Below are 26,058 nucleotides of genomic sequence, written 5' to 3'. Positions count from 1 at the left end.
TTTTACTGCCCCTGCACAAAGATAAAAATCCATTTTCCTTGAAAGAAAATGCCTTTTTCAAAAAAATATGGAACATATCCTTGATATCATTGTAATGGTATTTTCACTGGATTGGCTTGGAGCAGCTTTCAGGACAGACCTGTGTTTCTCAGGAATTAATACCGTTCCTGTTTTTAGGTTACGGGAACCTTTGTTACAATCTACAGGTTATCGCAGCATCACCTTGTCCCATTTGTCCCAAACGTCTGCAGCGGATGTATTTTTCAATTACAGCTTGAACATATACCATCTTAACCTTGTAGAACCATCCTCTGGCCCCTCCCAAAATTCACCTGAGAGCACTCAAAATCTACTCAAATTGATAGACTGCACGCCCTGTTGAAGATGAGTAAAACATCCAGCTTTTATTGTCTTTTTCATTCACAAGTTGTGAAAGGTTATTTTCCAAACCAAGATGAATAAAAGGTCATGTCACTGACGGTGTGTGGTTGCCTGACTTACACGTAAGTGCAGGCAGCGTGGTTTCAGTTGCCATTTGCCGGTGTGAATGTAAGTGTGAATTTGTCTCCGTGTATATGTGCTCCGTCATTGACTGACGACCAGCCCAGGGTGTTGTCTTGCTTTACACCAAAGACAGCTGCGAAAAGCCCCAGCAATGGTGACCCTGAACAAGATAAATGGGACAGAAAATGAATAGGTCTTCCCTAGCTTGAATGCGAAATTACTATTCAGGCTTACCATATTGGTCTCAAAATGGTAGCAAAGCATTTTCCCTCTCCTCGAAAAGGCTATGGCCTTAAATCAAAAATTCCTTATCTCAGTTCAATATAGTCACCAGATTGCTAACAGATGGCGCCAAAGTCATATTTGTATATCAGGCATGCTTTGTCCTAAGCACAAAAAAACAGGAAGGAGGGTAAGTTTTTTTTCCAGGGAATAACAGGTGATACGTTTCCCTCCAAAACTCTGGGAATAGACAATTTCCTGAATACAAAACTATGAATACGTCGGGATTTACTTGAGGGACTGGGTTGGGGTCAAACAGTCAATGAGTGGATCAACAGTCATCCACACCTTGACATGTCACTTCTGGGCTCCAGCCCACCATTGACTCTGAAAATGATACAAGAAAGTAAACAACATTTCACGCTCCATATAACATTGTCATAAATGTGAAAAAAGATTTCAATTACAAAACTGTTTTTAAAAAACGATACAATCACTGCATTACTTTGCAAGACATATTGTTGTTGCGCAATAGTGCGAGGAAAAATGCTACATTGTAGTTATTTTGGGACAAGGGAGATTCTGGCATGAACATGAGTTCCAGATTCAATCCGAAAGCGTGATGTATCTTTTTTGGCCAATCTTTACAGACATTAGGCCCCCATGGCCCATGTTTGTATCACCCACGAAGACAATACTGTATAGTCGCATAGAAACACCATTAGTAGTTCAGTACAAGGCTTGCCCTAGTGAAGGTAGACAAAACATCAGAACTAAATAAAGTAAAACAAAGATGGTTTCCAAACATGAGGACTCAAGAAAGCTAGCTCTACAAAATCGGTTCGCTATGGGAAAACTCCAATGTATACGTAACATAACTTGCTAAATAATCTACCAGAAAGAATAAGCAAGAGACTTCAGTTCATTCTGAAACATGGGCTACTTGCAAAGCCTTGAGTCCAATCATTATTTCATTTCTATTTTTCATGACTTTTTATACACTTTTCATGTGAAAATATGTTGACAAATTTCAGGTATTTCTAACCAAATGCAGATTCTTAGTGATGTCCCTCTGTCAGATGCCATTGGCCTTATTTAGCGACGAGCTGCTCCTTTGTTTCACCCCCATGTCCACCATTATCGCTTGCTCAACAGCATCTGTCAAGGACAGCTTGTCCTCTGCTTCATTTTCTCTGTGATAGAAGTAGTTGAAATTGGAAACAATGACAGGAACAGGTAGCGCAATGGTCAGTACACCTGCAATGGCGCACAATGTCCCGACCATTTTGCCCCCGAGGGTGATGGGACACATGTCCCCGTAGCCTACAGTAGTCATGGTCACCACCGCCCACCAGAAGCCATCCGGTATGCTGACAAACTGTGTGTTCGGCTCATCTACCTCAGCAAAGTAGATAGCGCTGGAGAAAAGGATAACTCCAATAAACAGGAAGAAGATGAGTAGGCCCAGTTCTCGCATACTGGCCTTGAGGGTCTGTCCCAGGATTTGCAGCCCTTTGGAGTGACGTGACAGTTTAAATATACGAAACACCCTGACCAGACGTATAATGCGAAGGATGGCCAAAGACATATTCTGCCCGGAGCTCTCTTCAGGCTTTGTGACCAGTTCGGTCACCACAGTGACAAAATAGGGGATGATGGATATAATGTCGATCATGTTCATAAGATTGTGGAAAAACTCTCTTTTGCTCGGGCAGACCAAAAATCTGATACAAAGCTCAAAGAAGAACCAGGCAATGCAGGCGGTTTCAATCATGAAGAAGGGATCAGAGAAAACTGTGGGCATTACACCAGGCGGAGCCACAGTGCTGTAAACTCCAGAGAGGTTGACGGGCTTCGTGGCCGTGGGCGCAACAATGTCAGTCTCATCTCTGAATTCCGGCAGGGTTTCCATGCAGAAAATAATGATGGAAATGACAATAACAAGCACGGACACTAGCGCGACACATCGAGCCGCGTTGGAGCTCTCTGGGTACTCTAGCAGCAGCCAGAATTGTCTGGAGACATCATTATTAGGCAGCGGTATCTCAACATCCCGAAGGAATCCTTCTTCATCTCGAAACTGCTCCATGGCTTCATTTCCAAGCCCGTAAAACATTATTTCATCAGCAAACACATCCAGAGGAACGTTTGCTGGACGTCTGACCTTGCCCCCAGACTGGTAGTAATACAAAATCCCGTCAAAGCTGGGTCGGTTACGATCAAAGAAGTATTCGTTCCTCATCGGATCAAAGTAGCCCATCCTCTTCTGAGGGTTTCCTAGCAGTGTATCTGGGAACTGGTCTAATGTTTTGAGCTGAGTCTCGAAGTGAAGCCCGGCGATGTTAAGAATGACTTTTTGGTCTCCATCGTCCAGCCCTCTTTTATCGACAAAAAGGTCTTCGCAACACTCCTTAGCAAGTTGGCTAAAGATTGCTTCACTTTCCTTCATGCCTTCACTGCTTAGAAGCACCTTCCAGTTGGAGGTCATACTGGAGCGACTACTTCGGCCCTCCATGCTTGGAGTTAGCATTGGGGTATGAGGTACTTCCAACGTGTGTATAAATGGAAGTGGTGTTGAAGATGAGGATTCCCACGTGCACGAGGGAACGGGACTGGTGCGGCATGGTGTGCAGGTGGCAAAGTGTGGGGCTCGTAGTCGGTCGTTGCCACCTGGCATGTCGGGTATGTCCACAGTAAGAGCTGTGGTCTCATCCGCATAAGCGTCCTCATCCTCGAGGCCCACGTCAAGCTCATCTGAGCTCCCAAAGTCTACCAGGGCCATGTCCATGGTGGCTCCAGTTCAGCCAAAACAGACCAAGAGGACCCAGGTTAAAATAACCCGACTCAGCTAGAGGAGTGGTTCAGTCAGTAGATAGCAACTGATAGGCAGTCAGACAAGTCATCTTTTTTTCTCTTCCACACCTGCGAAATGTGAGAGACAAAACAAATCGTCAGTTTGACATAGAAATGGTAACATAAGTATTTGAAAACCCTCAGAGAGGCAAAATATGTTGGAGACAGAAGATACACATGCAAAGAGAGGAGGAAAAAAGACAAGACTTCAATTTTCTTTTTTTTTTCTTTATTCATACTGTGATGAGTCATTTTAACAGTGAACAAACACCATGCTCTCAGATCTTGGTTTTTTGTTGAGCTAAAATGAAGCGTTTTGAAATGTTGGAGAAATGGAGCATCAGGAGGAAATAGTCAAGAGGCAACCGACAAATCTTAGCCAGATTGTCAAATGAATCTGTGCATATATTAGCGCTTTATGGGTAAGGGTCTTGCTTCCTTTTACAACAGGAGAATCATTCAAACTACATCATGACCCCTAAATCCATACATTTTAGGAGTATGAAAGTGGTGCAGTGACAGTGTGTGTGGTGTTGTAGCTTTGATTAACAGATTGATTGTCATCAAATCAAAAAAATAAATAAACATATAGGCCCATACACATACCACAGTGCCCTCATAGTGAGGTGTCCATGAACGGGTGCATCTTCATTTTCATGCCAGGGGCAAGTCGAGTTTATCATATTTGGGAATTTGGCAGACCGCCTTACGCCTTGCCGGGTGTTCCGGCGGATGGATCTGGTGCGCTACCAGCGCCCCTGACGATTTGGTGACACAAAGTAGCACTCGTTGTAAAAATGGGCGCATCTTCATTTTCGTGTCGTCACAAGTCTAGTTTAGAGTGTTTATGATTTTGGTAGACCTCACTATACTTCGATAGGCGTTCTGGCATATTTTAATTGTATACCCGGGTGCACCCGGTAACTTAGTGACCAAAAGTCGAATAGGTTTTTGACTGTCCAAAAGCATGTCTAAGTTGTCACCCAGGTGGTGTAACATGAATTTGGTGGATTTGATCAAGGTACAGGCAGATGGATTCTAAGCGCTACAATTTGTGGTGAATGCCATAGTATTCACTAAGAAATATGACAGCAGGGTGGCCCAGTGGTCCAGTGGTCAGCGCGTCGACCTCACAGTGCAGAGGTACCGGGTTCAATTCGAGCGCCAGCCTCCCTGGGTGGAGTTTGCATGTTCTCCCCGTGCCTGTGTGGATTTTCTCCGGGTACTCCGGTTTTCCTCCCACATTCCAAAAACATGCATGGCAGGTTGATTGGGCACTCCAACTTGTCCCTTGGTGTGAGTGTGAGGGTGAATGCTTGTTTGTCTATGTGTGCCCTGCGATTGGCTGGCAATCAGTTCAGGGTGTACCCCGCCTACTGCCCGAAGACAGCCTGGATAGGCTCCAGCACGCCCCGCAACCCTTGTGAGGATAAGCAGTTCGGATAATGGATGGATGGAGAGGTGGGACAATACCTCTGAATTATTGAAGAAGTCAACAAATTGAACAACTGAGTATCATTATCATCTTAAAATATTTTAATAGCACCTTCGACCAGGGCACACAATCATGGATGGAGTGGGGTCACCCACTCAGGGGTGGAAGCCGGTCTCCAGGTATCAATTCACAGCGGCCATCTTTTCATCATCCTCAAGTGGAGACCTTTTAAATGTTTCTATGCATTTTATGTTCACCCGATCTCCTGCATCAACATGCCATGTAGACCGTGACTGTTTTGGAGCACTCAATAATTCAATAAATGTTGCTTTTCCAATATCTACTAATGTGAGTCGTCTGCCCACAAACATATCAGTTGTGAAATAGTTCCGTTCTTCTGGGGCTACAGTGACCTTTTGCAGAAGGCAACGGCACAAACGCCATACTGTCTCATGTGAACACTCTGCTAATTATAGTGCATGGAATCGCCCCAATTGTTAGCGCAAACCAGCTCAATTTCCAGCAAGGCCGAGGTGATGGGAATTAAGAGCCTCCATAAAATGTATTTTCATGCTGATCAAATCTAATTTTTTTTGTCAATTTGATTTATGATTCATAATTCAGAAAGTAACACCGAACCTATTAATACATGGATCATGACAAGAGGAGATGAAATTATACATCCTCACACGCCGTGTCTTCCATCCTTTATTTTCAACTTATTTCATGATTCATTCATTACGTCCCCATATTTTAGTCAACTTCAAGATCTATGCAGTCTTGTGATAGATGAGGCTGACTCTCCATCGCTCTGCCCTGTACTGTCCGAACAGTCTTCCATCATTAGAAAGCAGGGCTCTTCTTGGCAACGGCAGAGCTTATGAATGATCAAATGTCAGATTCCAGGATGCAGAAATCCCATTGGCATACCATGTTGTCCACACGCTGTAAAACACATTGGCAAGTAAGCAAGGCGACTGTGCTTTGTAAAAGCTCCTTGTCAACAGTGTTTAATCGCTGCGTCTTTATCTGTGTCCCACTGTCATGATCTAATCATTCCTCTGCTTGGATATTTATTTTTGTAATTTGCATTAGAGGACAAAAAAAAATGTCACCGATCAACGACTCAAATGATAATTCCGTAAAATTCATTTATGGGTTGCCAGGGTTTGTGAATCACAAGAATGGAAAATTAAGAACACTGACACAATTGACAAAATAATAGTTACATTTTTCACCAAACAATAGTACATTGCAGCTGGGAGTCCAATTTCATTCCAAAGAAACAGCATGACCTTGAACTTGTGGCAGGACAGCTTAAAACAGAGGTGTCACATGGGGCCCATGTGAACGCCTGGCACTCTGTCTATTCTTGCCATTCTAATAATACACAACATTGAGGGAGAAAGTCACAAGATAATAGCATGCGCCATATGTGATGATCATGTTCATAAAAAATGAGGAGTGCAACTCAAGTGGAATACTGGGTGTAGCATCAAAAATATGGTATGGCGTGCTGCTCTGAGAAACACATTTTAACCCCTGCGACTTCACCAGATGTGTGTAAAACATGAACAGATGTTCAGCCAGATCTAGTTTAATGTCAAACCAACTCTTCTATCGCAGCGCAGTTAATACGGCCATATATTTCAACTTGTGACCCATTGCTGTAGTTCTTACAGTTAGTCAAGTGGAATAAGGGAAAGGAATAAACAAATGTAGGTACAGCAAATAACAGATGGCCCGCAAGGGAGACCCTGACAAAAAAAAAAATCTAAATATGCCAAATATGTATGCTCTTCGTCGAGATTTTACCCGTTAATTTAATTGTAAAAATAAATTCCTCAAGAAACTCATTTTGTGGTTGCATTTTACAGGAATATGAACATAGTAAATATTGGTCTTTAACACATGTACATTGTCTTCAGTGCAAGATGAGGTAACATTATTAATAGTAATGTCAAAAGAACCTTTGTTGTGTGCTTGACCTTGTGCATTGTCCAGTCTGTTATGATTTGGTGGCAGCGTGTCTTTGGTTATGGGAGGGCATTCATTGGTAGAGGTGATATTTTTGGACAAGATTTTTTTGGGATTAATGCAGGCTGGGCAGCACAGTGCCATAAGCCGAGGGATCACTTGTGTCAGATCAACCCAGATGCCAGCTAGCCATCATAGATAGGCAGACGAATACAAAAGTAGCCCCCCACACACATACACAAACACAGGCACACACCCGTGCTAAAAACATGATTCATATTTTGAGGCATGTGCAGTGTATTTGGAAAATAAACAGGTTTAAAGGGTTTTCACAGTGTGGGTTTACCAGGACATGCACCATTTGTTGGTTGGTATAATGTGGTTCTTTTGAGCAAACAATACATGTTGGAAGCAGTCAAATGCAGAGGTGCCTTGTGATACGAATTTAATTAATTCCATGAGAATGTTTGTATCTACAAAGACTCGAATGTATCTCTAGTCCTAGTCATCTTTCCTCAGAGAAATGATCGGAAATGACAATTGATTCAAGCCTCCTCAAAAAAGAACAAAATATTTTGTATTGTGTTTGAACAAGAAAAATACCATTGTATTGTACTTTATAAAAACATTTATTGAAAAAAATGTTGCATACGTTGCTTTTATGCAATGGACATTGTGATGCTCCTTCTGTGCACTAATCCACAAAGGTCGCGGTGCGTGCTGGAGCCTATCCCAGCCGTCTTCGGGCAGTAGGCAGGGTACACCTTGAAATGATTGCCAGCCAATTGCAGGTTACTCATAGACGAACAACCCTCTGCGCTCACACACTATATATATATATATATATATATATATATATATCACATCACCCTCGGTCAGCTGGAACGCCCAGCGAGGTGCGACACACTCTGCCAAATTCCCAAACATGATAAACTAGAGTTGTCCTGACACCAAAATGAAGATGCGGCAGTTTTTAATCCATGTACAGTATGTTAGGAATAGCAATCAATTGCAGATCCACAGATCTCTTCTTCGGTCAATCAGCACTTTGGTTTCTGAGACAATGACATGTAGAAGAATCTCCGGAAAGTTGAATCTCCGAAGCAGCTCTTAACCTTCATAGCACCTTTCTTTAACCTTTGCGGTATAAGTCAGGGAGAGATGAAAAGGAGTTCCTTTTTAAATTTAGGAAAGGACAGCATGTTTTTAGGAACATAGCGAAGCCCCTAGTCAGTACATCTTGATTGTTTTTTCTACATCTAACATCATGCCCACATTGAACTCCCAAGGCATAATTGTCACCTAGAGTCGTTCACATTTACAGCCATATCCACAATTAAAAGAGAATTTAACCATAACTTCCATTTGTGAAATACATTTGTTGGCTTTCACCGATTAAACACTGCAACTTTGTGTTTTTCTCCACTGCACATGAGTGGACCACATGTGTTGTCCCCGCGAGGCATTTATTAGATGCAAGCTGACAGGGGTGTGTCAGCAGGCTCCAGGCCAAGTTCCTGCGCACAGCAGCTGGGTCCAAAATCCGTCTTTGGCCTTTTCACACATGCGCGCCCACACACCAACACACACACACACACACACAGAAACAGAAACAACAGCCTGAGCAAAATGAAATCCCTTCCTAATGAATGAAAAACCTCCTGTAAAAACATTTGAAAAAACAGCAACTGTTTTTGATAAGATCATCCTCTGATTACTCCTTTGCCAATCATTTCTGTATAACAGTTGAAATAAGGGGGTCACTGATGGTGTAACGATAAACTGGCCCGACTTCTGTGCAGGCAGCATTGTTTTCATTACCCCACGTGAATGTGAATGAAAATGATTGCCTGTCTCAATGTGTTCCCTGTGATTGACGGTGTAGTTTTCCTTTTGCCTCAATTCAGCTTAAGATAAGCCCCGGCTCCCGATAACCCTGCATAGGATCAGCAATATAGAAAAGAGATGGATGGATAAAACACTACGGTACATTCGTAAGTGGAGCAAGCGGATAATATTAGAATAATAGTGTATCATGATGTCATTCTATGTAGTGTAAAACTTGCGGGCGTGACCTTTGTTGTTATATCACTTGCTTTTACAGCACAAACCTATGATAATTGTGATCATTTGTCCTGACTTAGAAAGAGAGCATTTGCTCACAAGACAAAAGGCAAAATTTGTCATTCTGGACCCGCTTCACAAACTACAAAATACACAGCGACTTCCGCAAACTACTCCACCCCCACCTCCTCCAAAGGAGATTAAGCCTGTCTCATTTACAGAAATGTTACATTATTTTCCAGAAGTCCACTTTTTATGCCAGACAGGGAAAATATAGCCATCTGGACTGACTATTACACTAATCCCAGGTGACCCACAATCATATAAAGTAGCCAACCATACACAAACACCCACACACGCGCGTGCACGCGCACACAAAGATGTGAACATAGAACTGAATACAACATCCTTTTACTCTTCATGCATGCACTTTTCAGCTACTGCTTTCTAACTTTTAGTCATGATTCGGTTTAGGGACCAACAGGTGGCACTGTAGGGCTCCCCCGGCAGCTGCACACCTGTTGGTCATTTGGTAATTAGTTGTATAAAAGGACTCCTGCCCGAACACTCGGTGTCGGGTCATTGTTGCTCTTGCTACTGTCATGTGTGTTGCTGTTTGCTCTTAGTTTCTGTCATGTTTAGTTCATTGTTATGTTTTAGCTTTAGTCTTGGTTTTTGTTTGATACTTTGGACTTTGTTTGTTTTGGATGTAGTTTTCTTTGTTTTAAATACAATTCTTCAAATACACCCTGCTCCTCCCTCCTGCCTGCTTTTTGGGGTCCACCACCACCTCGCAACGTGACACTTTTAGTGCAACAAATCAAGTTATATAACAGTACTTCCAACACAACAGACTTTTACTTGGTTAGTTTTTTTTGTCACGCTGTCATTTTCACTTATACAATTGGGATACACTCTCAGAAGAAAATTCAATCAACCTGAAGGGCGCAGTAACTCGTGACCGGTAATTTAAAAGTTAATTTATTTATTCTTTTGTTTTCTGTTCATACTAGATTTTTGTTTGTTTTTTTTGAATTGGAAATTGTATCTGTATCCTTTTGGCAGTGGAAAAGATCCAAACAGTCAAACTGGATTAACTTGATTAGCCCTGTGTTTATGTTACTAAAAACTGTAGCTTTCGTAAAAGTAAGAGTACAGAAATAGGAGTATCGTAAGAGTTAGGGATGGGCAAATGGGGGCCACCGGGCAACATGCAATCACATTCTAAGAGGCCTCTTGATCACTAGTATTTCACCCTTCACCCACAAGTATAAAATATATATTATATATATACCTGTATACTGTGTGTATATTGTGTGTGTGTGTGTACAAAATCTGAAAAAATATTGAAAAAAATCCATGAATTGCAATGACAGCGGGTGGTATACTGCCCTATATCGCAACATGAGCAGGGCTAATCTTTTTTTTCTGCTTTGTATTGATTTGTTAGGCAAGCATAGTACTAAAATTAACATTTTGAGTGAGTTTATTTTTGTGAAAAAAAAATGTACAAAATGAGTTCAAGTCCTTAAAATTGGTTTCTTGTTCAACTGTTTTAAAAGGTATTTGTTATGCAAAGGAGCCCTTTGCACTGGGAAAAAATACTGTATGTGCTTATTTTATTGTTGGGTTAGGAGAGTGGATCTTCTATACATGCATTGAAAAGTGTATTATCAAAAATGAGATGCATATATTCAGAGCATGTATTGTACACGTATGAATTTTGCCCATATTTAACATAGCCCTTCCGTCATACATCATTGTCATACATTTAGTTGCCCATCCCTGATCTAGACTATTGTACATTTTTATTTTGTATATCGACTCCAATGTAACTGTTTGTACCTATTCCAGGGACAGGAAAGATATGTTTATGTTCCCAAGATGTACAAGAGTACAAAACGTAATTACCCAGTGAGATTCCATTGCCCCCCCCCCCCCCCCCCAAGGTGGAATGATAAATGATTTGCGAATTACCGCATAAAATACACAAAAAGAGCTGAGTAAAGGCCAAGATGGTGACACTTCATTCAAGTGTAATCTGCAAAGCAGAGTTTGAGGTTCATTATGCCACAGGAAAAGGAGCCATATCGGGTCAGCTAAATTGGTGTTCAAATTGAACCCAAAGGAAATAATAATGGAAAAACACATCATAACAACAGTCCAATGTTAGTGATAGTACATATGACTATATAATTATTAAAATACTATTAGTATGTTCTAATTTTAAACTTACTAATAAATGACAAAAATGAGAATAAAGTCAGATGCTATTTGTCAAAGTCCCATTGCAATTAAAATACATTTTGGTTGTGCATCATTTTGCGGTTAGTTAATTGGTTGTGTCTAAAATTATGAAGTCACCCACAGTCCCCCCCCCCCCCCCAAGTTGCTTTTAAGAGTATTTATTACACATGGCACCCAGTCACACACAATTTGTTACAGTTGTTCCACACATTGTGTGTAAAAATGGGAAAGTCACACCTTACCTCAATTTCCACAGAGACCTTTACAACTCCTCGATCTTGCTAGCGTTGGTCCAGCTCTCCTGGCTCTCCGGGCCGAACCGGACGCATGTTGAGTGCACACTGGACCCAGCCCGCACATCCACAGCTTGCATTGTTGCACCAGCGGCACAACTGCACCCCCCGCGGGCAGGTGGAGGTCACACCAGGGCCAGATGTCATGGTGATATAACGATAACATACTGACGTTTTTATTTGGCCAATTCCCCGCTTGTCTTCGTCCTCATAAAAAACAACAACAACATCAACAACTGTGCAGCAGGTCAACAGAGAGAGAGAAAGGGAGTGAGAGAGCGAGAGAGAGAGAGAGAGAGACTCGGGAGATTAAAAAAAAGGTTGTTTCCTAACATCTGTCATAAGCTGCCTCATGCTCTCTTGGCTGCACTCCACCATAATGACTCACTTGATCTCATCTTTGACTAAGATAAAAAAAAATCATTTGTGTTAGCCAGACATGACTTGGGAGGGAAAATTAAATGGTGCCCCCAAAATAGCTATAACATGCGCACAAAGTACTCATTTGTGAATTTCATATCATTTCAAAGAACAGGGTGAAAAAAAACTGATTGAGGGCACACAAGGCCACACCAGTATCCAACCTGACTAGACTACTTTCATTAAGATCTTCTGATGTTGGATTTCAAAATAAAAGGCCTCTGAAATCTGCAATTTGACCTTCGCACCTGCATTAAAAATGGTTGGTATTCAGATTCAGAAACCTTTATTTATCCCCATGGGGTAATTAGTACTTAACAGGCACACTCTGCACAAGAAACATGAAAAACAATGACGAACATGGGATACAGTGCAAAGGGCCTGTCGGTATCTTGCGTGTTTTATATATTTCTCTTCTCCAACCCACCTGTTTCAAATCATTGGCTCATCAGCAAGCTCTACGGGAGTCATGATAATGATCGTGATCATTTAAATAAGGTGTTTTGTCGGGAAACACACGAATAACGTAAAGGGAGATGCTGCTCTCTGCTGGCCTTTGTTGGGACCTAACCCAGATCGTCATCATTTGGATCACTCTCACGATCCATGTCCTAATCTTTTTCCCTGATCTTTGCATGTTTAGGAAAGCTCCATATACAATAAAAACAATTTGCAATTAGTGGTGGTAGTCCAGTAGTAGTGCTTTGGGTGATGGGTACTGTACTCACTTTTTCAACGCCAAATTCCCCATGCTGACCACAGCAATGTATTTGCAAGTTTACTGTAAATCCTCCTAGCTATAAATGAGACTGGTCAACGGTAAATTTTAATCAATGTGTGCCTCAGCCTATGTTTGAAAAAAAAAACAACAAAAAACCCCAAACAAAAAGACTTTACCATTTTTTTCCTAACACATCATGTTTTTGAGATATTTTAATTTCTTGTTTTTTAGTTTGACCCATAAAAGATTGCATTATCCAGATTTTATCAATGCATTGTAATTTATAGCTGTGATGTTTCAGAAGAAAAAAAATCCACCTGTTGCTGAACTGAACCCTTCATGTAAAATATTACTGTAGGTATACCATAAGATGTATTATTGTTATTACAATCTCATGTGGTATTGAGAAAAACTAGTAACGGTAGATTCAGAATCAACGCATAAAAAAAATCCTCTAGAAAAATTAACTCGGGTCTTCTGATGTAAAAAAACATGTCGTGAGTGATTTGGTGCTTCACAATGTTACTTAAAACAGCATGGCAGTCAGTTATGTGAAATGAAGCCATGCAAATTGCGTGGTCCTCCTGAGGTCTTGTCAGGATCAGTCAATACCGAATCCTCCGAAGCAACAATCTCAGTTCGCCCATCGCCATCTCTCTGAGCAGAAGTAGAAGAAGGAATGGGGAGGATAGAGGAGTAGCGTCAGTAAAACAGGCCAAAAATGGAAGGGTCTGAAGCAAGGTCAGAGATAAATTTTGTACTAGCTGAGATTTTACCAAATACGAGACTTAAGACTTAAACATTTACCACATTGAGCTGCTATAATTTCCACACCTATAGTGCATTCCAGAGTGCTGTAGTCTGAAGAGAGACTGTTCTACTCATGGATTCGATTATTGCTATTTTTATTATTATCATTATTCCGATTATTGTGCGGTAATGCTCTTTGTGATGTAGAGTGAGCGAATGGAATAGAAGTGAATGAGCATTTGAGATACAATTACAGATTAACTGTTGACTGCTAATGCGATGCAGTCACCACTCCATTATGTGATGCATGCCTGATCAATACTCTAAAAGGAAAGTGGAAAGGCCCATGTGCGCACAATGTCAATACATAAAATGCACCTGCAGACAGGATAAAGGAGTTTAAAAAGAATGAAAGAGCACTAACGACCTGAGGGGGATCATGCAACGTGGCTTTAGAGCTCATGAATTATTCATGTGCCTCAGATATTTAAAGCTCTCTATATCATGCTTGCGAGCCGTGTGTGTGTGTGTGTGTGTGTGTGTGTGTGTGTGTGTGTGTGTGTGCCAAGTCGGTTGGAAAACAAAAAGTCTGTTACTGCCTGAATACATGGGAACACACTCACCCATGCAGTTGAACATGTGTGCTCAAATTGAATAACACGTTTATACTATATTTAATTTATATTTCATTTATTTTGCATGATTTGCCACCAAATAGTGGAAATGGGGCTGCTAAATTTGTAAAGTGTAGTGTCACACACTGGTAGAATAGAATGTCAAATTGGTTGTGTATACAAACATAAATAAGTAAGTATGTAAACATAATAAGCCTTGCCGTTTGGAACACAATGACACCCAGAGCACTTTCCAGAAATAACAAGAAATGTCTATACCCCATCGTGGCCGCAAGGGGTCAGGAAAGATTAAATGCAAAAGGAAAAATAATTTATACGTGATTTATTCCCTTGTTGATGTCATGATCAGTGGTGTAGTGGGGATTTTTTCAGTGGGTGTACGCGATTATGGGATGTTCTATATATACATACAGAACATCAATCATAGGCTACAACACCAGTTGAACTAACGTTAAATTTAATGTTTTACTCCTCCAAAATAATCACAGGCCAACGTTATTAAGCATAACTCGCATTAGAACCATGATCAACAAACATTTCAATAAAAATTGAATGTGGCGTCGGGAGAAGTGGGTGGACGGAGTACCCCCGCGTACCACGCCCACGACACCTCTGGTCATGATCCATGGAATGAAATGCAAATTGACAAAATTCCCGGCCCGGAACACGTTGAGGAAAGCCCCATACTGAAATTTACTTTTACTTTTAGAGACTAACCGCAGATGAGCTCTTTTTTCAAATGCCTTCTAACTGCCAAGCAACAATAGTAATAATAATAATAATAATAATAGTTATTATTATTATTATTATTAGTAGTAGTAGTAGTAGTACAGTATTGTCATTGTTTGGTGTCAGAGGGTAACAAAATTATTTTCCAGTCATTCTTATTCACTTATTCATATTCATGTCAACTAATGTGGTTTAATAACTGCATTATGTACACTTCTCTATGACAAAAGTGCCATTTAAATATAACACTGCTATTTTAATTACTGGTACTATAGTGTTTAAGTTATTGGTAGAAAAGAATACTCTCAAGTTTCTACAGTGAGTTGACAACGACCTACCTTCTGCCGGACGTGCAGACACATAACAGGTGCCCCCAATGCTTTTTTTCCCCGTTTTTTAATGTTTGTATGTATACATCTTACTTTCGAGGAATATAAGGCTTTTATTAGAAACTTTTATTTTAAGTTACTGGTACATACAGCAGGTGATCGGCTTCCTCAAAAATTTAAATAACAAAAAAAAAAACATCAATAAAAAAATAACAGCATAAAAGCACCCAAATGCTCAATATGTCCTATATCAATGAATAAATCAATCTTTATTTCAAGTCTTTAAATCTCTCTCTCTCTCTCTCTCCATTTTACACTGTCATTTGAAATATTATCAGAAAGCATTTGAGGGTATTTTTGTCTCGGAAAAACTTTCAAATGTCCTGGCTCTTAATAGACACAAGCCACAGCCATGGCCACTGACTCTATGTCAAGCCAATTGCAACGGTTCCACATCGACTTTGTTGTCTGCCGTCGGCTCCTGCGGTCGACAGTAATTCCGCTGCCGTCAGCGCTACGGCGTTTTTTCTACCGTCAACATGTAAATGCACACGACTCCCCCCCCCCCCCATTTTCTGCCACTGAGAGCCTTCTTTTTTGCCTCTCCATCTTTAACTCCCTGTCATTAGAGGTCTCAAATGGAAACCTGCGCACTCCAGCACGTGCTCAAGGGGCAGTGAACTGGAGGGCCTCTGAGTGTGAGCCATGGGACGAGTGAGAGGTGAAAGTCATGGAGCAGAGGGGCGCCCAATCAGTGACGTGCCTCGGCTGTTGATCATATCATTACGTGTTAACAAACAGCTTTTAAATACATAAAATTCCGATTTTAAATCATTTTCCTCCCATCGCTTTGGAACCCTTTCTGGCCCTTATGCGCATGTGTAGTGCATACCCCCTTTTTGGACCTTTGCACCTGACAATTTGGTGATATCAACTAGAAAATGACATAAAGTAGAAGTTTAAGTATTAGGACCTTTAGACGAGGTAAAAGCAGGTCTAAGTTGTGGCGTAGGTGGGGTAACAGGATTTTGGTGAATTTGATCCATCGTTGTCGGTGGCAGCCAATTGGCATCAAGAATATATTGACTACATGGCATGCAGGCACGGCACAAGCAGACTTGAGTTAAAAAAAAAATTTTAAACAAAAAACAATGCCTTTTGGTTTCACATATATCGCAATGACACTGTCCCATACTGTGTGTGTGTGTGTGTGTTTGTGTGTGCACGCGCGGGTAGTTTTTGTTTGCTTGTATTTTGCATGAGGGTGTATGTGTTATGATAAGTACCTTCTTGACGCCGATTTGTTGTTACTCACGATGATGAACTGGACTGGCCTGAAAAATGATGGAAGGATGACTGACAGACTGATGAGCCCACCTCTGCCTATTTCATCAACCCCCTTTGAATCTTTGAAAAAACAAAACAAAACAAAAAAAAATCAATGAACATATTATAATCATTGTCTTATATTATTTAAAACACCACCCTGGGCTGTGGCACAGATGGAAGTAAAAGATAGCGGTGGAAGCCAAATGCCCATTTCCCAGTGGAGATCTGTGATCATCCATGCGTGGAGCGCTGTTTATAAAAATACTTTGTTTTCTTTGATCTTCTGCATAGACTGCTCCAGCGATTTGAATTCTGCTTACGCAATGTCAAAGACAAATGAGCCTCAACTGCGCTAAATGACACGAAATGAAGGGGGCCGCTTTGTTTGGCTGAAAATCAAGTCGGTTGTGTTCATTCCCACAACAGCGCAAACACGCCTTTCTTATTGTCTTTGAAAATACCAAAAGAAAGTTGACTCCGCCCGCATAGTTAGATGACATTTTGCACTAGTCTTGCTGGGCATGAAATTAGGGCCCGAAATGTATGCCAAACAGGCGGCCCGGTAGTCCAGTGGTTAGCACGTTGGCTTCACAGTGCAGAGGTACCGGGTTCGATTCCTCCCTGTGTGGAGTTTGCATGTTCTCCCCGGGCCTGCGTGGGTTTTCTCCGGGTGCTCCGGTTTCCTCCCACATTCCAAAAACATGCATGGCAGGTTGATTGGACGCTCTAAATTGTCCCTAGGTGTGGGTGTGGGCGTGGATGTTGTTCGTCTCTGTGTGCCCTGCGTTTGGCTGGCAACTGATTCAGGGTGTCCCCCGCCTACTGCCCGAGGACGGCTGGGATAGGCTCCAGCACCCCCCGCGACCCTAGTGAGGATCAAGCGGTTCGGAAAATGGATGGATGGATGTATGCCAAACAAAAAACACACCAGCCCAGTGTATCTCAAATGCACTCCTGTGTTGACCTGTAAGTAAACCTGGATGATGGGAAGCAGTCGGAAGAATGTAGGTCAGGCTCACTAATCAATTGGGCTCATTACACGAACTGTCAGGTTGAACTCCCTTGCTGCGTTTTTCTTGTCTCATTGGTCCACCTACACTGAAAGTCCACCACTGCGTCTTTTTTATTCCCAGGCTCTTTTATCAGTGGAGTCTTTCGGCATATATTCTCCAAATTAACTAAAATTAATTAGAATGACGTCCATGTCAGTTGATTGAAATTGAACACAGTAGAGCACACGGTCTTGAATCTATTCCCAGCAAGGAGGAGGCATTCCCTGTCAACAGAGAGGGTATTAGCAGTATGTGCTATAAATAGAACGCAACTGCAAGGGGGCTTCCACTGTTGCAACAGGAATGATGACAAACGCTCCCCTCTACATGGCTCTCCTCAATGTAGACGCTCATAAATGGTCCAGGTTTCCCCCCGTGGATTAAGTTCTGTTATAAAGAAAGTTAATGTTGACAGGTCATTAAAAAGCCCGTGTGCGAGGTTATAAATCAGCATTTACAGCGCTGGTCTAATGTTGCCAACATGTGAGGCATTCAACTGGGTCTACTGAGGATTGCTTCGTGCATAACACAAGCACTGGCACACTTGTTTTGTGTCCATTAAAAAGGACCGGCACACTGCAGGGGAAGAGACAGATTACCTGTTGCATGGTGGTTTACTTTCAGGTAGGAGACTAAACATCTACTTGAAACATGTATCTGTATCCAAATTATTTTGTGCAACTAGCTGACATAATAAAAATAAGTAATTTCAACACAGCGGCCCGGTAGTCCAGTGGTTAGCACGTCGGCTTCACAGTGCAGAGGTAACGGGTTCGATTCCAGCTCCGGCCTCCCTGTGTGGAGTTTGCATGTTCTCCCCTGGCCTGCCTGGGTTTTCTCCGGGTGCTCCGGTTTCCTCCCACATTCCAAAAACATGCATGGCAGGTTGATTGGACGCTCTAAATTGTCCCTAGGTGTGAGTGTGGGCGTGGATGGTTGTTCGTCTCTGTGTGCCCTGCGATTGGCTGGCAACTGATTCAGGGTGTCCCCCGCCTACTGCCCGGAGACGGCTGGGATAGGCTCCAGCACCCCCCGCGACCCTAGTGAGGATCAAGTGGTTCGGAAAATGGATGGATGGATGGATGGAATTTCAACACACCATTTTTAAAAAAAATATACGGGTTAAGATTTTTGCGCCTAACGGCGGGAACATATCACAAATAAGACAACATCGATGAACCAAGCATTTAAGACATACAATACATATACATGTTGATTTTTTTGTTTTTGTTTTAATGATTTCATTTTTATTTAGCCTCATTCAAAGTAACATGTTGAGTGGTGGGGCAACATCCTATAGCACCCTCGATTGTCCAGCCATCACTGCTGACACATTTGCCATCATTCCAATCATTCTTAGTAAATGTTGGTGAGGCCGGTTAGGGTCCAATGTCTTGTTCAAGGATGTTTGAACACAGATTTAGTAAACTTCCACTTACTGGCTTGAGTGCTATCCTTAGCTGACTTACTGGAAGCCAGCCAAGTGTGATGGACAGAGGGTGCATCACTCCGGATAATGTGCGCAGTAGGCCTGTGTCTACTCTTTTCTTTAGGAAGCTGCTACAAACAGAGAAACATGAGAGGAAAATGTGTGCTTAGTGAAATGTGAGAAGGACAGACAGAGCGGATGAACTTAGCACGGCCAAGCAGAAAAGACTGGAGCCCTGACAACAAGAAACATATTTTCTGCCGCGACTGGAAGCAGACCACCAGAGAGCACAGGTTCTCAGGTTGTTTGTACTCGTCCCACTTTCCGTGGAAAATGTCTTCCTCACTTTCACTATACCGCAGTTTATAAATAGAGCACTTTGCTTTCGCTGTAAATCACAGACAAGCAGCATAAAGACTCATTTGAGAAAAGTGCATGACAAAGCCAAGGTGAAGGAGCTTCAGTTGACTAAAATGGTCCTCCTCTAATGGGCAGTGAGGTTTTCATCAATACTGGACTGGAACATTTTGCCATGTGGATGTTCTTACAGGCAAATGAGTAGACGAACCAATACGCTTTCTGCTATTTCAATCTAAGGTGTTCAAAAATCAAACAAAAGGACAATTGGATCAATTTCGCTTCCCAATAATGCTAACACGTCAATTTGGCCACACGGCCGGGTGTAAATTTCCCATCAGAGAAAAAGACACAATAGCTCCAGGTTATTATGATTGTTTTATCATCACGACCAATATAATTCATATTACATTGAAAGTGTCCATTTCATTCTGAATGACTACATATTCGTTAGACATTTGACAAACTATGTTTGTAGTTATTCATTGGAAGTCCTTCTGAAGGGCATGGCGAATGCAAATTTGTAGATAATGAAAAGCCAGTGCACACGCACACGTGCACGCACACACACGAAAGCTAACAATAACAAACTGCAAAACAGCGCAGTACCTCGTTAATATCTTCTCATGGAAGTTATACTTCCCTAATGTTTTTTTAATTTTAATTTTAATTTTTTTGGAACAGAGCATCCCAAAAGTACAAAATACACTTCAGCCACATGTTCTATGCCTTGTATAAGTTGTGAAAGCACACACTTACTGTATATTCCCTGCTTTTCAAGCATGTTTACATGTCAGAAATCAATGTAAATCTGAAGGACAATATTGAAAACGGCAATTGGTTACATGATTAACTGTTTGATTGACATTCAACTTTAGTGTCAGTCTCGACTCTTGACGGCAGATGTGAAAATGAAAGCAACCATTACTCTTGGAGCGTGTGCAGATTACATACACTATACAGTCTGAATGGTCCATATAGGTGTTTTGTCTACTTTCTGGATCGCTCACGTGAAGTGTAGCAGTGATTTTCCTGTATCGACATGTGCTGTGGTGTTTAAATAGCACAAGTGGGTTTTGACAACATTTGCATTCCAGACAGACATTGCAGAATACACTGTACAGACGCACGGGTGCACAGTCCGTCGGGGAGAAAACTTTGTGTGGGCAGTGAATCTCCAACTTTTCATTTAAACCTCACATTAATTCCTGGATGTGGCTGATAATGCTGCTTAAAAAACCTTCACCTGATCCCCAGTGAGCAAGCGGTTGTATCCCCTCACTTGATTGTGCTGTGAATACATGTGATTAGACATTCAAGCTGTCAACAATGTGCTGCGATAAATTCGAATTTTCAGAGTGGGAAAGGGAATCAGGTGTTTTGAACGGCTGCATGCAAGCTGCACAGTATTTAGACCTCGTTGACTACAGACTCACTTTGATTGAGACACACCTGACTGAGGAAAAACAATGACATTAGCATTTCTGTTTTCTGGCATTTTCCAGTGGACCTTTGTCTTCCTGAATTGGCAAAAACATTCCTCATTGCGTCAGATCATATCATTGTTGTAACATACACCAAATGCAAAGATGCATTCCACTCTGAGATCAAACACCCGTGTCTTCCAAAGTGTGCATATTATGCCAGTGCCTATAAATACATTGGCGAATATTTGAGTCCATTTGCTAGTATTATTCATATAGATGCATGCGACTAGGATTACTTCCAAAGACATGCAGCACGACAGTAGCAGGATAGCATAGCTTCAATAAATGCTGATGACAAATGTAAGCTAGGTCTGCAATAGCTCATGGGCACCATTGGAATGATTGTTCAAAGTGCATGGGTACAAACATAAACATACTTCATAAAATCATCGCTGTCCTGTGAAAAACACAAATGGCCATTTTTTTCTTTACTTTTTCCCCAATGTTTACATTAATAGGATGACTGAAATGCAGACACTCCATTAACGTAAAAATTTTAAAACAACAAAAATAATGCTGATCGTACATCTTTTTTACCATTATGCCTATCCCATGGCACATGTTTGTCTTTGGTTTCTTGTTGCTCCATATACAGTATATACAGTACAGTATACATAAGCTCTAGAACAGGGGTGCCCAAACTTTTTGGATCGAAGATCTACTTTTCGATCAACTAACCTCCCGGGATCTACCCTCACCGGCGCGCGCATGCGCACACACATACACACACACACACCTACATAGTTAACACCTGTTAACTATCGTAGCTCACACGTACCGTTTTAAAGTGCTTCCCTGGGCCCTCCTAGATTCCTATTCTTTGCCCGTGCCCTCTGTGAATTGTACACGAAGCAAACTCTGAATGAGAATAATGACGATAAAAGATAGAGCGCAACAGCTCTGATCACAAGCTGCAATTGCAGACTGCTGAGCGCTAACAACTTCCGGTGACGTAATCACGCGCCATCGTAAATTTAAGATTTACCTGCTTTATTTTTATTTTTTTTGTGAAAATGAGACTGATAAGATGATTAGGGTGCAGTGTATATTAACACAAAAAATATATTATTAACAGTGTACAAAGACACACAAATGGTTGTTTGTTTTTTTTCTCGTCGACACTCCTCGGATCTACTGTCTTAGATCTACTGGTAGATCAGGATCAGAATGGGCACCCCTGCTCTAGAAGAAAAGTGACAGATAAGACACACTGGACTTTTTAAAAAATATTTTGACCAGTAAAAATGTTCCGGAAAAAAAATGACAATATCCAAATTGAATTTGCGAGTTATGCCATCCTTCATTTTTTTTAAATAAAGTAGAAATGTTCATTTCATTCAAACATATACCAGAACCTATAAATAGCCAAACCAAAGAAATTGATCATTGAATCATCATTTTTTTCCAGAGCTTTATACTGGATATGTACAGTCGATGGAAATGTGTTTTCTTATGGTGTATAATGTATATACGTTCTTGTGTTGTATGCGAAAGCAATGCGAATTTGGTTCTATTGTTAATTATTTGTTATTCATGCTTTCTTGGGCCTGTAGGGTAAATACACTAAGCGGCTTCATTAGCTGCAGATACATTCAAGCAGTTACCTCTGCTGTCACAAGCGTTAATAAATAAAACATTTTAAAAAAGCGAAAATATCACCACATTTCTGTTGTTAATTAACATTGTGTCCCTTTCTACAAAGATGGAATGCTATAAAGTTCAGGACAGCTTTATTTTTGTTGGGCAGTGATATCAAACTATGCAGTATTCGTATTTCGATAGGTCTGGGTGGCAGTTAAAAGACACATAAAGGTAGAACTCCGAACCCCCCCAAAAAACAAACCTAAAAAGCAAATAGGCACTAATGTAGAATGTGGTTTCGATACTTTTGTATCCCTTATTGTCCCATCATACAATCAGGCGAACATGAAAGTGTCATCTGATGAAATGTGATGAATGTATGAGACAACCACTCTTTTAAGAGACGTTTTCATTGACGAAAAAACAAACCAGGCTTGGTAGTGCACACCGACTGCGCATCATTGAGAACAAGGGGAAAAAGTAATGCCTTTTTGTGGTTGACAGATACAGCACTTCCCTGTGGTCCATTGTGTTGGTCTCTACAGAGAACACTGGTCTGGACTCTATCTAGCGATGGACCAAGAATGATGTTGATCTTATTGTGCGTTGTCTTCTTCAAACATGTGGTCCCATGAGATAGTTGATAATGGTTGTTTCAGCTACTATTTGGCTACTTTTGCCTGCTGGACAACTACTGTCAGGAATGTAAGACTATCTCCATGCAGAAGCCAATGTTGTCCCAGTAAGACTGGTTGCAGTTCTATGATGTGCTCCAGGTCCCTTGAATGTAGGCGAGCATGAGGTGTTTGCCCGTTGACCTTTACAGCAAATTGTCTGCTCTGGATTCCCAAACGTTGGTCATCTGTGGCCATAATTCTTCCTTCGCTTTCTAGTCGCTGCAGACTCCACATTAAGTCACTCATCAATATTGGCTCACATTATACATCCGTGCGCATCTTGGTGATGTTTACATAGTTGGTGTTGGCCAGAGTGCAGTTTCCTGTTTTCATGCCCTCTGGTCTAAAGTCCTCAGCGCTGTGGTTGACAGCCTCCTGAATCTCCACATAGTCCGACTTACTCAGTGTTGATCCACTGCCACTCCGACCGCTCTTTTTTAGGTCATCAACTGAGCTGGCTTTAGGCACACTCGGGATATTTAGATACTGAGCCTGTTCTTCACCCTCCGTCTCTCTGTGGTAGAAGTAGTTGAAGTTTGACACAATCACTGGCACTGGCAGTGCGATGGTCAAAACGCCGGCGATAGCACAAAGAGACCCTACGATCTTTCCTCCGATGGTTGTCGGGACCATGTCTCCGTAGCCCACGGTGGTCATGGATACCACTGCCCACCAAAAGGCCTCTGGGATACTGCTGAACTGTGATTGGGGCTCATCTGCTTCAGCAAAGTAAACGGCACTGGAGAAGAGGATGACGCCAATGAAGAGAAAGAAGATGAGGAGTCCCAGCTCGCGCATACTGGCCTTCAGAGTCTGCCCCAAAATCTGGAGCCCCTTTGAGTGGCGGGAGAGTTTGAAAATGCGAAACACTCTGACCAAGCGAATAACACGGAGAATAGCCAAAGACATAGCCTGCTGTCCTGCCTCTCTATCCTCGGGCCTCTCTGCTAGCTCTGTGCCAAGGGTGATGAAGTAAGGAATAATTGCCACAATATCGATGATGTTCATGATGTTGCCAAAAAATCCAGCTTTGCTGGGACAAGCAAAGAACCTGACAAGGAACTCAAATGAGAACCAGATGATGCAAAGGGTCTCCACAATGAAGAAAGGATCAGTAAAATAGGATGAGGTCTCATAGGTGGTGGTGCTGTTGTAATTGGTTTGGAAGGGATAATTGTACTCCTCATCTTCATTTCGGAAAACTGGCAGTGTTTCGAGACAGAAGCTTACAATGGAGATGAGAATCACCATGACCGAGATGATGGCAATGATTCGAGCTGGACCTGAGCTCTCGGGGTACTCAAAGAGCAGCCACACCTGTCTCTGAAACTCATTCTCTGGCAACGGTCGCTCCTCTTCCTTGATGAAACCTTCATCTTCCCTGAAAATTTCCATAGCTTCCTCACCCAGTTCATAGAAGCGAATCTCTTCAGAAAAAATATCGAGAGTGACATTGACAGGCCGACGCAGCCTCCCTCCAGATTGGTAATAGTAAAGGATGGCATCAAAACTCGGCCGATTGCGGTCAAAAAAGTACTCGTTCCGAAGAGGATCAAAGTACCTCATCCGTTTCTTCGGATCCCCGAGAAGGGTCTCTGGAAACTGGGACAGGGTCTTGAGCTGCGTCTCGAAGCGTAAACCCGAGATGTTGATGACGACCCTCTCGCAGCACTCATGATCTGGCTCCGGGTCGTATTGGTCATGAGGCTGACCGGGATGTGCAGCCGCCTCGTCAGCGGGGTCGCTGGTCGCAACCGTCATCCTGGAGGGCGATGGAACCTGCAGCTTTCAAATGGGGTGGGGCCACGTTTGGCCACAGCAGGTATGCCTATAACAAACTAAAGGGTAGAGAAAGAACGACTGTAATTTCAATTTGAATTTGGTTTGTGAGTCACCGACTAATGTTGACAGTACCACCCAGAAAGACTGCATTAGTCTAACATTCCTGCAGGCAAGCAAGTCTGCGGGGCATTTGAAAGACTGACGCAAGGAGGGGCCTGACCATTTGAGCACATCGGCTCCACTTTGTCTCTAAGAATTGCGCTATGAGTTCCTCTCATATGAGCGTGCTGTTGGATCAATATACCATCCTGTAATATTATATCAGCTCTCGCACGGTGCAATTACAACCAATATATCTGATTATATGATGAGTGCTCCATACGATCTCTGAGATTATTGTCCCCTCTCTGCTTAAGCGCCTTTAAAAGATTTTTATTTTTAACATACTGTACTTTGGAGACTTAAGCTGTGCTCAAAACGTGCATTTTTTTTAGTATAAAAAACATCCAATACCTGTTTAATGTGTCTTTGGAAGAATGTCTTACAGTTGTTGCTCTGTACAGTGCTGATGCACAACAGGACCAGCAGAAGTGTCCAAAGTCACCCCTCGCCGTCCAGCAGGTTGCTTTCCTTTTCTTCCAGCCATACATCACCCAAAGCCTGCACTCTGCAGCAAGGCAGTGTGAACAGGAGAGGGGACAGGGGATGAGGACGCAGGGAGTTACCGCCCTCACCTCACATCACGGATACGTGCCGAGACGCAGCTGTCTGCTACAGGTTGGAGCACTGCTGGTGACATTAAAATTCAGGCAGGAGCCAAGTCACACTGTAAAGTTTATTCTTCAGCATGGCGAAGGATGCAGCAGGACAACTCTTCAAGGCCCATGTCAGCAGCTGAGTAAGGGAGGCTGCGGGGGATGCTGATGTCATTACGTATACTTCTGATTGCAATCAAAAGCATCCGCTGAAGTAAACCCATATATCATGCACTGAAAGATTCTTGTTTTAGCATGATTGAATGTAGTTGATAATTAGCTTCCGGACAGTATTTTTTTTCCCCCATATGGAGGCTGTCCATATGACTACACGTATGGTGCATATCATTGAGGCTAAAATATTTTCTACTTATTTCTGAGATTAACCACCTCAGCTGGGCGGCATTTACAGGAAAGACAAGGCAGCCAA

The 26,058-nt window shown here is 42.1% G+C and overlaps 2 protein-coding genes across 4 annotated transcripts; both read right to left on the bottom strand.

Annotated features, from left to right (window-relative positions):
- Window positions 1-388: 388 nt before the first annotated feature.
- kcna10a (potassium voltage-gated channel, shaker-related subfamily, member 10a) lies at window positions 389-11,814 on the bottom strand. Of its 3 annotated transcripts, none has more exons than XR_015101420.1 (3): window positions 11,545-11,814; window positions 739-3,648; window positions 389-664 (listed from the first exon to the last, which is right to left on the bottom strand). XR_015101420.1 is itself a non-coding variant. In XM_086116160.1 (2 exons), exon 2 carries the CDS (start codon window positions 3,512-3,514, stop codon window positions 1,802-1,804), a length of 1,713 nt encoding a protein of 570 aa, XP_085972286.1. In that variant the 5' UTR covers window positions 3,515-3,648; window positions 11,545-11,814; the 3' UTR covers window positions 389-1,801. The 3 variants fall into 3 exon arrangements, 1 of the variants encoding a protein (XP_085972286.1); XR_015101421.1 differs by having other exon boundaries at window positions 389-890; window positions 1,019-3,648; XM_086116160.1 differs by having other exon boundaries at window positions 389-3,648.
- Window positions 11,815-19,705: 7,891 nt separating this feature from the next.
- Window positions 19,706-25,650, bottom strand: kcna2b (potassium voltage-gated channel, shaker-related subfamily, member 2b). The gene is made up of 2 exons (XM_086116148.1): window positions 25,387-25,650; window positions 19,706-24,929 (listed from the first exon to the last, which is right to left on the bottom strand). The coding sequence occupies exon 2, from the start codon at window positions 24,850-24,852 to the stop codon at window positions 23,353-23,355; it is 1,500 nt and encodes a 499-aa protein (XP_085972274.1). The 5' UTR covers window positions 24,853-24,929; window positions 25,387-25,650; the 3' UTR covers window positions 19,706-23,352.
- Window positions 25,651-26,058: the final 408 nt, after the last annotated feature.

This window comes from Hippocampus guttulatus, chromosome 1, assembly GCF_054856545.1.
Source record: "Hippocampus guttulatus isolate MCC_2025c chromosome 1, RoL_Hgut_1.0, whole genome shotgun sequence".
In the NCBI taxonomy this organism is placed as follows: domain Eukaryota; kingdom Metazoa; phylum Chordata; class Actinopteri; order Syngnathiformes; family Syngnathidae; genus Hippocampus; species Hippocampus guttulatus.
Note: the sequence above shows the minus strand (reverse complement) of the source record. Positions and strands in the feature narration are given on the sequence as shown.